Source organism: Dermacentor andersoni, chromosome 11, assembly GCF_023375885.2.
Source record: "Dermacentor andersoni chromosome 11, qqDerAnde1_hic_scaffold, whole genome shotgun sequence".
Taxonomy (NCBI): Eukaryota; Metazoa; Arthropoda; class Arachnida; order Ixodida; family Ixodidae; genus Dermacentor; species Dermacentor andersoni.
Window position 1 is genome coordinate 105,798,338 of NC_092824.1, and position 12,127 is coordinate 105,810,464.

At 48.9% G+C, this 12,127-nt stretch overlaps 1 protein-coding gene across 1 annotated transcript in view; it reads left to right on the forward strand.

Annotated features, from left to right (window-relative positions):
• LOC126539016 (uncharacterized) overlaps positions 1–11,955 on the forward strand; it is a 52,293-nt gene extending 40,338 nt beyond the window's left edge. The window contains exons 3-4 of the mRNA XM_050185703.3: positions 9,816–9,960; positions 11,084–11,955. Of these exons, the coding sequence (XP_050041660.3) occupies positions 9,861–9,960; positions 11,084–11,955 (972 nt within the window). The 5' untranslated portion in view covers positions 9,816–9,860. The remainder of the gene's footprint in view (positions 1–9,815; positions 9,961–11,083) is intronic.
• The last annotated feature ends 172 nt before the right edge of the window (positions 11,956–12,127 follow it).

Below are 12,127 nucleotides of genomic sequence, written 5' to 3' on the forward strand. Positions count from 1 at the left end.
TGTGCGCAAAAGATTTGCGGTGGCAGTACTCGAACATGGCGCATTGAATCATCACTTGGCTTCCTCTGCTGACTTCGTATGACTGTTACTAAATATCGGTTCGTCTTATTCTCCTCGCCCGTTGAACAGCGACGGTCAAGACTCTGACAGCCTTTACGCCTTCAAGTGTACCACAAGGGTGTACCACATCCGCGAGTGGCTTGGGCTAACACTCTCGGGGGTAGGCTTATAGCATGTACACATATGCCAAGAAATAAGGCGGCGTAGATGTGAACAGCCGTGTTGGTGACGACATCTTGTGGCGCTTTTCAGCGAGCACAAAAAAAGTATTACAAAATTTGGAGGACGCTTAAGCTTCGCCTTTAAGAGTGGAACGCGATAGCATTCAAACATCCCTGACTGCTTCTCACGCTTCCGGGCAACTGAGGCTCATTGTAACCGCCCGGTAACGCTGGCGGCGACCTCTATGCACGAAGGCGAGCTTTGTTGTAGAAACGCGGCCTCTTGCGTGGGCCGATCTTCCGTTATTGCTTCGCACTGTTGACATTTCAGTCTGAGAAGATATAAGATAAAAGGCACGCGCTGTGGCTATCTTGTTTTGTGACGTTTGTTTGTGGGCTGCCATTCTCAAAATTCAGAGAAATAACATTGTAAAAAAAAAGCGTAAGAGAAGGTTTGAGCAACTTCAGTGCCGTATAGAAAATGCATGGCTCGGAATGATTTTTCGCGAAGAGAAGGTCGACGCTAGACGCCGACGCCGGATTTTCTGCGATTAAACATCGATGTACTACTTGACCGGTATTATACCTTGGCCCCGACTAGGCAAACAAATGTTTCGCATTAAAAAAAAAAAAAAGCAGAAAGAGAATTGATGGGACTGGATCCTGGACTGAATTGATGGACTGGACAGGCATAGGCAAAGTAACTGCGTCAAAAAAAAAAAAAAAAAAAAAACTGCGCCCTGCCGCGACAGGCGACTCCCCACTCGTGGCGCCGCGCTGGGTGACACCGTTTTCGGTGCGCGGGACAGGGCGCACTTCTTTTTTAAATCCACAATTCGATTAGCATTCGATTCGACCTCAAAAAGTTATAACTAGCACTCCCCCCTGCTCGACTTAGAAGACGACGTCAACCGTCACTTCATGGCGCGAGCGTGCAAGTTGTTTTCCTTTCGTGCGTTGTTATTTCACAAGTGCGCTCGTCCCAAGCTCCTCCTTTGCCGACATCTCTGGCGCTGGTTTGAATTACGCACCCTTTGCAATTAGCCCGATTTCTGTAGTAGCTTATCCCCTACTCAACACGCTTACCAAGCAGACTTCCGGGAGCGCTCCCGGTCCTGTGCTATCGCGGTAGCTTCCCTCCCGCCGCCCTTATTAGGCGCCGAGTACGAGGCGTCCACAGCGGGCGGCACGCGTTCTCCGTTCGCCTCCCCTTCTCTACGACACTGAGGCATCGTGCCGTGCCTCGAGCCGTTCCTGGAGTCTTCAGTCGCATCCCTGGTCTCCCCGGAGAAGCCGCCCTCCAGCGTGGATGGCTGTGGCGGTCCGTAGCCGCCCATCGGAGGCGTGCCAACGGTCTGTTTGATTGGGCTCCGACGCACATCGCTGTCCAAACGGGACCACGAAAAAAAAGAAAAACACCGTGTTCCCATTTGTGGTTGCGCATTCTTTTCGCCAATTCTGTCCTACAGTGGCAGGGGGAAAACAAACAAGCAAGCAAAGAAGCACGGAAACTGAAGCTGCGACTCCAGTGATGTCGCTTTGCTCGCCAGATGTTCCTGCAATCCACTTCAGACTGCAGAGTATTGCTCTTCCCGTTACAACTATGCATGACGCTGCCATGTTTTGTGGGATGACCGACATGCCGCGTGTATTGAGCACTGGTAAAACAGTAGTGTTAAAGCGAACACCTTTCTTCGGCTTTTTCGCCAGTTTTAGCGGTAGGTAAGGTGGGTAGGTAGGCGTAAGGTGCGGCGGATCGGCTTATATGAATAGGCACCGATACAACCGCTACACATGTGCTGCTTAAGGACTCTGTGCTCTACGGCATTACGCCATCAAACAACAAGCGCTACCTAACTATACCCATTGCTATAAGTATACACCATTGAGCGAATCATTCCTTCTATTGAATCTATTGTTTCTACACAGCTTTGCTCCTCCTTCGTTATCCCTGCAGCCAGTAACGTCATAGGGTAATTCCACGCGAAACGACCGCAGACCTCAAAAGCGATCACCGTCGGTTCTATCGACAAAAAAGAAAGAAAGAAAGAAAGAAAGAAAGAAAGAAAGAAAGAAAGAAAGAAAAGCGAGTTCGTTCATGATTATGTGAGTGAGGTTTCACCAAAATATTTGTTTTTGTAAGTTTTGGCGACGTAAGCGACCATTGAAGTTTCGGCGAAGAAGCAAAAGTTTTTTTTAAGCGTTTTTAATCAAGTTAGAAACTATAGGTACAGTTTTACTGGTGTGGTTCTTTCATGTGAGGCCATGAGTGAACACATTTAAGAATTTTCCTCGTTTAATTTGCTCAGTGAAAGAAAGCAGGACATTTCTGCGTTCTCAGAATTTTTTTTTTTCGTAAACATCTTTATTGTTTTAGCCGTAATGTTTCTTTTTACTATTTTCGCGTGTCGCTACACCTTCTCCTAGAAATGATGTTCGCGACTATGAAATAAAGTACTTTTCTAGGAATGACTCAGGAACTTGACAAAAAGTCACTTTTTGACGATGTCCACACCTGAGTTAAACGTTAATGCCCTCCAGATAAAGATACGAGAGACAGCGCCAACCTTCCAGCTTGTGGTCAAGAAATCTTGTTTGGAGAAAGTTTTATTCGAGGCGAGAAAACTTTTTTTTTAAATGTCGCGGTAACGCATCATGTACCAAGCAAAAATATACCTATATCCCTAATCTCTCCAGCAATCACAGTTACGCCCGGAACCATAGCACGTTGCTCATGGATATTGCCTGTGTCCACTTTGTAGCTTCGGCAGTGCTCCAAGTTATTGCGGTAAACAGTACAGACACTAACTTATTGCTCGCGACGACATATATATTGTGCATTTTCAGTTTGGTAATTTTCAGCAACCTCCGCAACCGTCCCAGTGTTGTCTAAGCGTTTTCATAAACATTTCTTCAGCATATGGGGCTAATTTAAAGCACCTGCACTGGTAAAACAGCATGTGGCCCACAACGTATGTATGTTAACGTAACATCTCCTAAGTACCGGCACAGAACAGAATTCTGAAGTAGGTACTGCTCAAAGTGGGTGCTTTGGCGAGTTCGTACTGCCTATTTTCACCAATATATCAGCGCGATCGAAACAGAAAAAGGCGCGACACAAGCTCGAATTAAGATAAGATGTTGCAGCTGGTCAACGCACGGCGACATGATGCAGACACAGTGGCACGTATTGTTCTGCCGCTGTGTTAGGCTGCAGAGCACGAGGTGGCGGGATCGAATCCCGGCCATGGCGGCCGCATTTCGATGGGGGGGCGAACTGCGAAAACACCCGTGTGCTTAGATTTAGGTGCACGTTAAAGAACCCCAGGTGGTCGAAATTTCCGGAGTCCTCCACTACGGCGTGCCTCATAATCGGAAAGTGGTTTCGGCACGTAAAACCCCATAATTTAATTTAATTTTGTTCTGCCGCTGCTCTAAATTCACTTTGAATCGACGAACCATGCTCTAAGACGATTCAGTAATGCCAAACACTGTACTGCGATTACCTTCGCGCGTCACCGCCGACTCTTTCATCGGAGGCTCTCTTGAGGCTCTCTTTTTCAATGTGCTCGTGGACTTCGACGAGAGCCGGAGTCGTGCGCACAGTGGTGCCGCCTTCCGCCCCGGGAGGACGCCACCTGGCGTCCGAGCTCTGCTGGCCAACGTTTCTGTATGCGTCCTCTGTATGCTGACCTGCAAAGAGCGACATTGACGTCCGAGTGAATGAGCATCCAAAGAGGTCAACCCCTTTCCGTTATATAGCGGTATTTGGCGGAGCGTGAGCCGTCGTCTGGCAACCTACGGCGTGCATGCTGTTGGTATAGTGCCTAGAATATACTGTCGGTGAATGCATAGCCGAATCTGCATCCATATCGAAATGTGCTTGCGGTCTTTATTTACAGCGAAGCTTCATTTGCCTATTCCTTCGACTTTCCCACTGATGCAGCTGCTACTGCTGCTGCTTCTGCTGTCGCCATCTTGCACGACACGTCGGGATGTTGTTCAGAGCTTGCGCATATAAGTTGCAGGAGCGTGGCAGAGAGGAAAGGTTGGAGAATATCGCTTGAACCTTTCCGTCGCGTCGCATGAACTCAATGCCCCCTGGAGCTCTGTGGGCGTTGACACAATACCCTCTTGACAGCTGTAGTTATCCGTGAGCCCCCGCAAAAGCGTTGCAGAAACTGCAACGCTTACCTTTGTACTAACAGGAAACAGCCCGGAGGAGAGGTAGAGAGAATGGTAGATAGGACCAGTTCTGCCTTGCGGCCTTGTTGGTCTGACATGGTAACGATGTGAGGTGCTTGAACAGACGAGGATTGTCCTCTATTGTCCTCGTCTGCTCCAGCGCTCCACATCGTTACTAGGTAGATACGAGGTAGGGAGATGAGGCAGAGAATGGGTAGAACCGACGCAGCCACGAAACGAGTGATTGACAGCCTTGCCACTCTTAGCTCGCTGTTCCGATACGTTGGGGGAGGGCGGGAGAGGAAAAGGGGGACGTGAGAAGGCGAGGAAACGCTACAACTAGACACGGCAGTGGTTGCGGACAAACTACTGTATGGTGCGTTTATGCTATTTCAGTAAAATAAACACCATGCACATTTTGTCAAACGGAACACTGATGCACGGCGTGCAGTCGCAAAGCCGCATTAAAGTGCCGTAGCATTTAAGCATCTAGGGGACGCCACGGAAGCGGTCGCACGTAATATCGACACTTCTGTGCCCGCCGCGGTAGCGTTGCGGCTATGTCGTTGCTCGAGGTCGCGGGTTCGTTCACGACCGCCGCAGCCACCCTTAGACTTGAGTGAAATACAAAAGCGCTCGTCTACCTATAGATTTAGGTGCTCGTTAAAGAACTTCAGGGGGTCAAAATTAGTCCGCAATCCGCCACTATGGCGTCCCTCATAATGCCACTGTGGTTTTGGCACGCACGGCCCCATAATTCGACTGAAATCCAACACTTCTGCTACGACGCGATGTACCGTGTCAGGCAATGACCGTGCTAACCTTTTCGGAGGTTATGAACAATGACACACAACTCCTCAAGGAAACGCGTCCCCCTGTGTGTTCTGTCTACTACGCAGACAAACAGCAGTGGTGCAAGCAAGCTAACGTTCAAGATCAACTGACCATTCTCGTGTTGGGCTGAACGTTAAAGAAATTAAACATTCGGCGTCAAAATCAGCGCTATAGTTATCGTCAATCAAAGCAAACAGCGCAGAAGCTTCGCCTAAATCGATTTCCACAGTGCGTGGGGTCCGCATAATTGTTTTTAATGCGTTATCTTTAGGAGTCTAAAAGTGAAAAAAAGTTAATGTGTGTCAAGTGTGGGCCGGTCATGTGGTATATATATATATATATATATATATATATATATATATATATATATATATATATATATATATATATATATATATATATATATATATATATTATACTCCAGGCAAGGATGGGAACGCCTACATCAGATTTTTCGGGCTTTAACGAGACACACAGCATGGCGAGTCGCCACATATGACGTTGAGAGGTGTTTGTGGGAAGCTCAGGGCATATTCTTTGGAACCTCGTCGAATGCAGTTGTTCGTTGATGATTGTGAATTTGGCGTTTCATGGTGCAAGGGCCAAGTATGGCCAAAGAGCGCCAGGCCAGTGTTAGCGAGCTCGCAATGGAGCGATGAATTACGCGAAGTAGGTGTGACGTGGCTGTAAACGTGCCCAAATTCAGTCGCAATAAGTGTGTGAAATATACGCGTATATATAATAAAATTATGGCAATGGCCAATGAGGTGTACTAGGAACATGATAATATACTAAAACACTAAATAGTATAAGATATAGCAATATACTAAAATGTGTAAGTGACAAATATGCGGCTGTTGGTGCGGCAGGTCTCACAACGGACGCGAAGTGTCGCACCTCGTAACTTCTGTTCTATGCGCGTGTTTAGACCCTTACGAAAATGAACAACGAGTTTCTGATGAGAACGTTGTGTATTCCTAATGTGACATCAAACAGTCATCAGAAACGCATCGTCCAATGTTGTTTGGCGTCACAAGTACGCCAGAGACTCAAATGGCAATGCACCTTAATGATTTTTGATGAGAGGAGTAGACAGCTCTTCCTTTTCTCTTTTTTCTGTTATTGTTAATATCAAAGCACATCATATAGTAATGTGTACGACGAGTTCTTTACCCACGGATTCGTTCGCCGCGTTCGGGAACGAAGCTGCCTCGTCGGAGCGCGTCACGTGGTCAGGAACTCCCGGCGTCCACTGCGGCTGTGGAAGCGACCTGTACGCGAGCCCCTGGGGCACCGGACGCGCTCCTGCTTCCGGGGCACCCGGGCACTCGCTTTCCGCGGCCGCCATGACTGGAGGGGATGCAGTCCCGCTCACCGGAGGAGATCGACTGGTGGCAAAGGGTGCACCGATCGGTGGTGGAGGACCACCTCTGCCAACCCTGAAATCCTCGTCTGCGGATAGGCAAAGAAAGAAAAAAAGGAATCGTAGGCGAAGGAGCTCAGTCGGTTCTGTGTTCTGTGTGCAGCGAACGAATTTAAAGATCGTAATATATATGAGAAAATTACTCCAGAACTCATCTCGCGACGGCTGTCGATGGTAATGCGATTACCGTCCGAGCAATGCCGCGACACACCGTATTTCCTGAACAACAAACGGAAGTCTCAAAATGACCGTTATAGACGGTCAACCAACGTGATCACGTTGGTTTACCGTCTATAACGGTCATTTTGAGACTTCCGTTTGTTGGGATATACACGACATACTCCAGTATCCTCCCACTTTGCTTTGGCACGCGCTTGCCGAGATCGCCCATGACAATTGCGCTGTGACAACGACCGTGTTACACCCACGCGGTGACGGCGATGGAATGAGGAAGACGGAATGACTCGGTGTAACGACAAGGGCAGTATAATGACGATGACAGGACAATAAAGTGTCGATTCTTAAATGTTGACAATGGTGTAACGACGACAGCGTGACGAAAACTGTATGACGACAACCGGGTGACATACTGGAATGACGTTGATGGCACGACAATGACGGTATGTTCAACGAATGCATAATAGCGACTGATTGACGATGATGGCATTACAAAAGCGGCATAGTCACTTCACATGACGACAGCATGATTAAGATAGAAAGATGAACAAGGAATGTCGTCAATGGATTGGCGAAGGCTGTATATGACGACGATAGCAAGACAACAATGGGAAGACGTAGTTGAAGTGGTAGGGATGGTAAAACGAAACGTTGGCGATCATGTCATGGCGACGACTTTGACGACGATGGGATGGCGCTGAGTGAATGACGACAATAAGGTGACGAAGACTGTATCACGGAGCGTGGATGCATGAAGACGATGCTGTGACACCGACGGCATGATGACAGTCAGATGACAAAGCTGGAAAGGCGACAACGCAACGACCTTGACTGCATCGCGACCACGAGTAAGATTACCAGTGGCCCAACTTAGGCCACCGTGCCGGAACAAAAGGCGTGACAGTGACGACATGACAAGAGTCGGGCCACGAAGCTAGAATGTCGACAATGGAACCACTTCACTGGTGTCACGACAGTGGCGTGACAAGGAATGCTTGCAACGACTGTTTAACGACGATGCATGCAACAACCACGAAGGCGTCACGGCCACGAGTACATGCCTAGTAGCATAAGCTATTAGACAACCTGGGTCACAGGGTCGCGCCTGGAGTGCCACTCCCTGGCTACGCCACTAATTGCAACCATTCTTTAGAGGCCTCGATGCACGCGCTAGTCATTGCTGCACATGGCGTGATTTTTGCAGCGCGAAGCACTGGAAAGAAAAGAACAAGAAGAACCAAGGGTTAGCGAAAGAAGGACAAACACAAGCGCTGACTATACCGAATGGATTTATTGGTCAGGAACACACAGATGAACACACAAGGTGATAGGGTTATCGAACACTCTATCAGAGACGCTAGTCACATCGGTACGTAAAGATCAGCAGAAAGAAATTGCAAATACTCCTTACACGGCAAGAGTTTTCGATAGATCAAACATCAGACAAGATTAGGGTTGGCATATATATGCTCAAAAGCGCGAAGTCCTTATCGCATAATGCCACTTATGGCTGGCTCACGGACACCACCGTATTTCTTAATATAGTATAGCCCTCAGGAATTTCCCGCGTTCAACCATCAATCAATCGGCCGTCGAAGAGTATACTACGCATGCACCCACCGGCTTCGATGGCGGCGATGAGCTTCATGATCGCGGCGACCCTCTCTGCCTCGGCCTCGGACGCGGCCCTACCGTGGTTTTTGCCGCCAGACGCGCCGAGCCCGCTGTTGGCAGTCTCGAACGATTCAAGACTGCCCACGTCGGGCGAGTTGGCCTGGTTATTCATGGTGCGAACTGTGGATCCACCGCCCCCAAGCAGTTCGCAGCTTCTTCTTCTTCTTCGATTAGTCGTTCTTTATTAATGGGGGGGGGGGGGGGGGGGGGGCGTGTCCACGGCGCAGAGTTGCCAGTCAGTTGTACCACGGAACAACTAGGGCAGAGTTGCAGAGAATGTTGCACCCATATACGGACCAAGCAAATTTTCAAGCAAATTACGAGAATTTATCGAAACCCTCTATTAATCGCTCGATCTGTGAGTCCCTTTCGCTCTCAGTAGGGATAGGATAGGAATAAACTTTATTTGTCCAACGGTTATTGATGTTGGTGCCCGGGGCTAGGCTACCAGGGGTCAATCGCCCTAGGAAAATCCTTCGAGATCCTCGGCAACGGCCCTGGCCCGCTGGACGGCCCACTCCTGGTCTTCGGGTGCCTCGCTGAAAAGGGCGGCTTGCGATCTCTCAGCGAGGCGCCCCGCTTCAGAGGGTCCTGCTGTTGTGTTCCCCTTTCCTCTTTGTCCTTGTTGCACGTGGCGTTGTCATTCCCAAAGCACATGGGCCATATCGGCCCGTTCGTGCTCGCACCACGGGCAGCCGGGCGAAGGGTGCAGCGCGGGCCACAGGCGGTGCAGGTGGTAGGGGTTGGTGAAAGTGCCCGTCTGCAACCGTCACCTCACCAGTATGCAACAGTCTGTATGGTTGCATCCACAAAAGCGATCAACCACTTGTGCGCCCAAATTCGACTGACTATGACTGATTATGAGGCGCATTTATTTCGCCGTGCTTCCTCACGGGATGGATTGGATAGGATTGCATTTCCTTCTTCGATGGCGCGTACCCAGTGCGGGGGGTTGGCCAAGATTTCTTGGTTGCAGAATGGTTGCAGAAATGGGTTGCAGAATCAAGCGTCTTTCCTTTCTTTAGATCACTATCATCATCGTATTTATGGCGTGTATGCCCACTAAGTTGGATAGGTCATGACTCGATCGGCAGGATGTAACAAACGAAGAAACAAAAAAACAAAGGGAGTGAGCTTGAAAACAAAGACTAGTTGCGTGAACGAGCAGTGTACATCGTGTTCTCCGTGTCTTTTTTTTTTCTTGGCACTCCGCTGCGACATCCATCTTGGTCCTTTTGTCATATATGCCAACATTTTGGGTCATCATCATCGCCAACTGGGTGCGCGCGCGCTCACGACAGGTCACCATTCGGGGTTCGTACCAGGGTTCGGACCGCCAGCCAGCCATGAGGAACGGTGAACCCCCCGAGATGTCGACCACCACGAGCTCCTACGAGACGGCACTTACCACAACATCCAGAAACCGCGACAAAGAGTCCGCCAAAGGTAACACCACGAGTTGTCCCCGCCGGTACCCCGAGACGGGTCCCCCCTGCTTTTGTGTGCTCGTTACTTGACCATTCTGCGAGACAATGCAGGTGATTACGATGTGTATTCACCGCAACGATTTCCGATGCTATGTCGCTGGCTGCTGATGACGTATTATGACGTGTGATGACGCGTGATGGCGCGGGGCTCTGTGAACCGATGTTATTACTGTGAGAGCTGTGAGAGCGTAAAAATAGCAGGGGGTCGCTAATAGAAAGAGGCGCTTGCGCTAGCGGAAGCTTGAAATTTCTCCTTTAGCTGGCCATGACGTCATAGATTAGGGCAACAAGTTTTGCGTGCGAGCTATAAGTGTTTTTCAATAGAGAAACGTTACGAGGCGGTCCAATGTGAGCAACCATTCATCGTCTTAACTTCTCCGAACTTTTACTGCCCGATAACGGCCCAAATAAGCGAAAAGAAATAGAATCCGTGGTCTCGCACAGACGTCATCGGCGCCCTGGTTGAGGCACGAAATCCGAAGTTCAAAACTTGGCCCTCGTTTCTTCCAGCCGTAATCGAACTTTTGCCTCGAAGTAAGTGCGTATGATGGTTTGGAAAGAATATTTTAACAATGCTAGCTTTGTTTTATCGTTCCTTTTTATTGCATGCTCTTCTAAAGGAGCACCAAAGAGAGAGAAAAAAATTTTCAACTGTGTTTGTAAATTACCCTTCTGATAATACTAAAAATAACTCTTATTATAGAAGGCACGGTGAATGACGCTAGAAATTTCCCAAATCTCTTATTGAGCTAGAAACAGCCAAATACAAAGATATACTTTGAAATCCGTGAGGTCACGTTGATGTTCTGACTAGAGTTCTTGCACGAAATCAAAAAAAAGAAAAGCTTAGATCTTCATTTTTTTCTCGCAATAATTAACCTATTACTGCGAAATAAAGACGGTAAGAAATACTTTTTAAAATCTAAACTGAATAAATATCTCATTAGCGTTTCTTTTTTATATAGTCTCTTAATGTACCATTCCTTTCGGGCGTACAGAAGTGGCTAGAGGGCGCTACGCACGCAAAAAGCGCTTGGGACATGATTCAAAGCGGACACCGATTTTCTCCCTTTCCCGTCCAGAGCAAGCCAGAGTGGACAGTGCCCGCGGATCTTTGCCTTCGGCAGCGTTGGCTCCGGTTTCCGAGACCATGCCCGAATGGCTCGAGTCGCCGGACCCGGGTTCTGACCAGGCCGAGGAGTCAACCGGCGGTGCGACCACCGAGTGCTCGCCTGCCGTCAAGGTGCCGAGCGACCAGTGGTTACCGCGTCGCCTTTCGCAGCTGGGAATACCGTACGTACCGCGAACGGGCGAGAAAACGTCCACTGAACCTACTCGGGAACCTTCTAAGCAGACGTCTGGGGAACATTTCGTGAAGCTTTCCGGAGGACCTACGAAGGAACCTTCTAAGAAACATTCGAGGGAACCATCCGAGGGACCTTCCAACGAACCGTCTAAGGTGACTGCCAAGGAGACTTTGAAGCAACCATGTGAGGATCCAACCCGGAAGTTTTCGAAGCAGCGTTCCAAAGAATGTTCCAAAAGTTCACCTCAAGGACATTCTGAGACGCCCGCTCGGAAGCTTTCTAAAACAACTTCCAAGGAACAGTCCGACGGACCATACAAGGAAATTTCAAAGGAACCTTCCGGGCAAACGTCCTGCGGAGCTTCGAGAAAAAGTTTGGTGGAGCCTTTTAAGAAGTCTTTCGAAGCAGCTTTCAAGAAATCTTCCCAGCGAGGTTCGAAGGAACATTGCAAGGAGCCATTCGTGGAACTGTTCGAGAGACCATCCACGGAACCTTCAAAGGCAGCCTCTAGGGACCCCCCTGCAAAATCTGTAGAATCATTCGCACGAGCTACCGCGGAACCCGCCGCGGAACGAACAGGCAAGGGTGCTAAACTTGCAGTTCTTGCTATCATAGTCGTCGTCGTTCCACACTGTTCCACACCGTAGTCTACACATGGCGGAATTTGGTAGTGCCCAGGTTTGCAACCCTCTATGCTCCGATGCTCGAGTCATGAAAATCGCGTAATTTAGGAAGCACTTTAGGCAGAGTAAGCTTTGTGGCGATTGACTAGGCATATATATTATGCCGTCTTTTTGTACTTCTTTTTTGTTGTTTGTA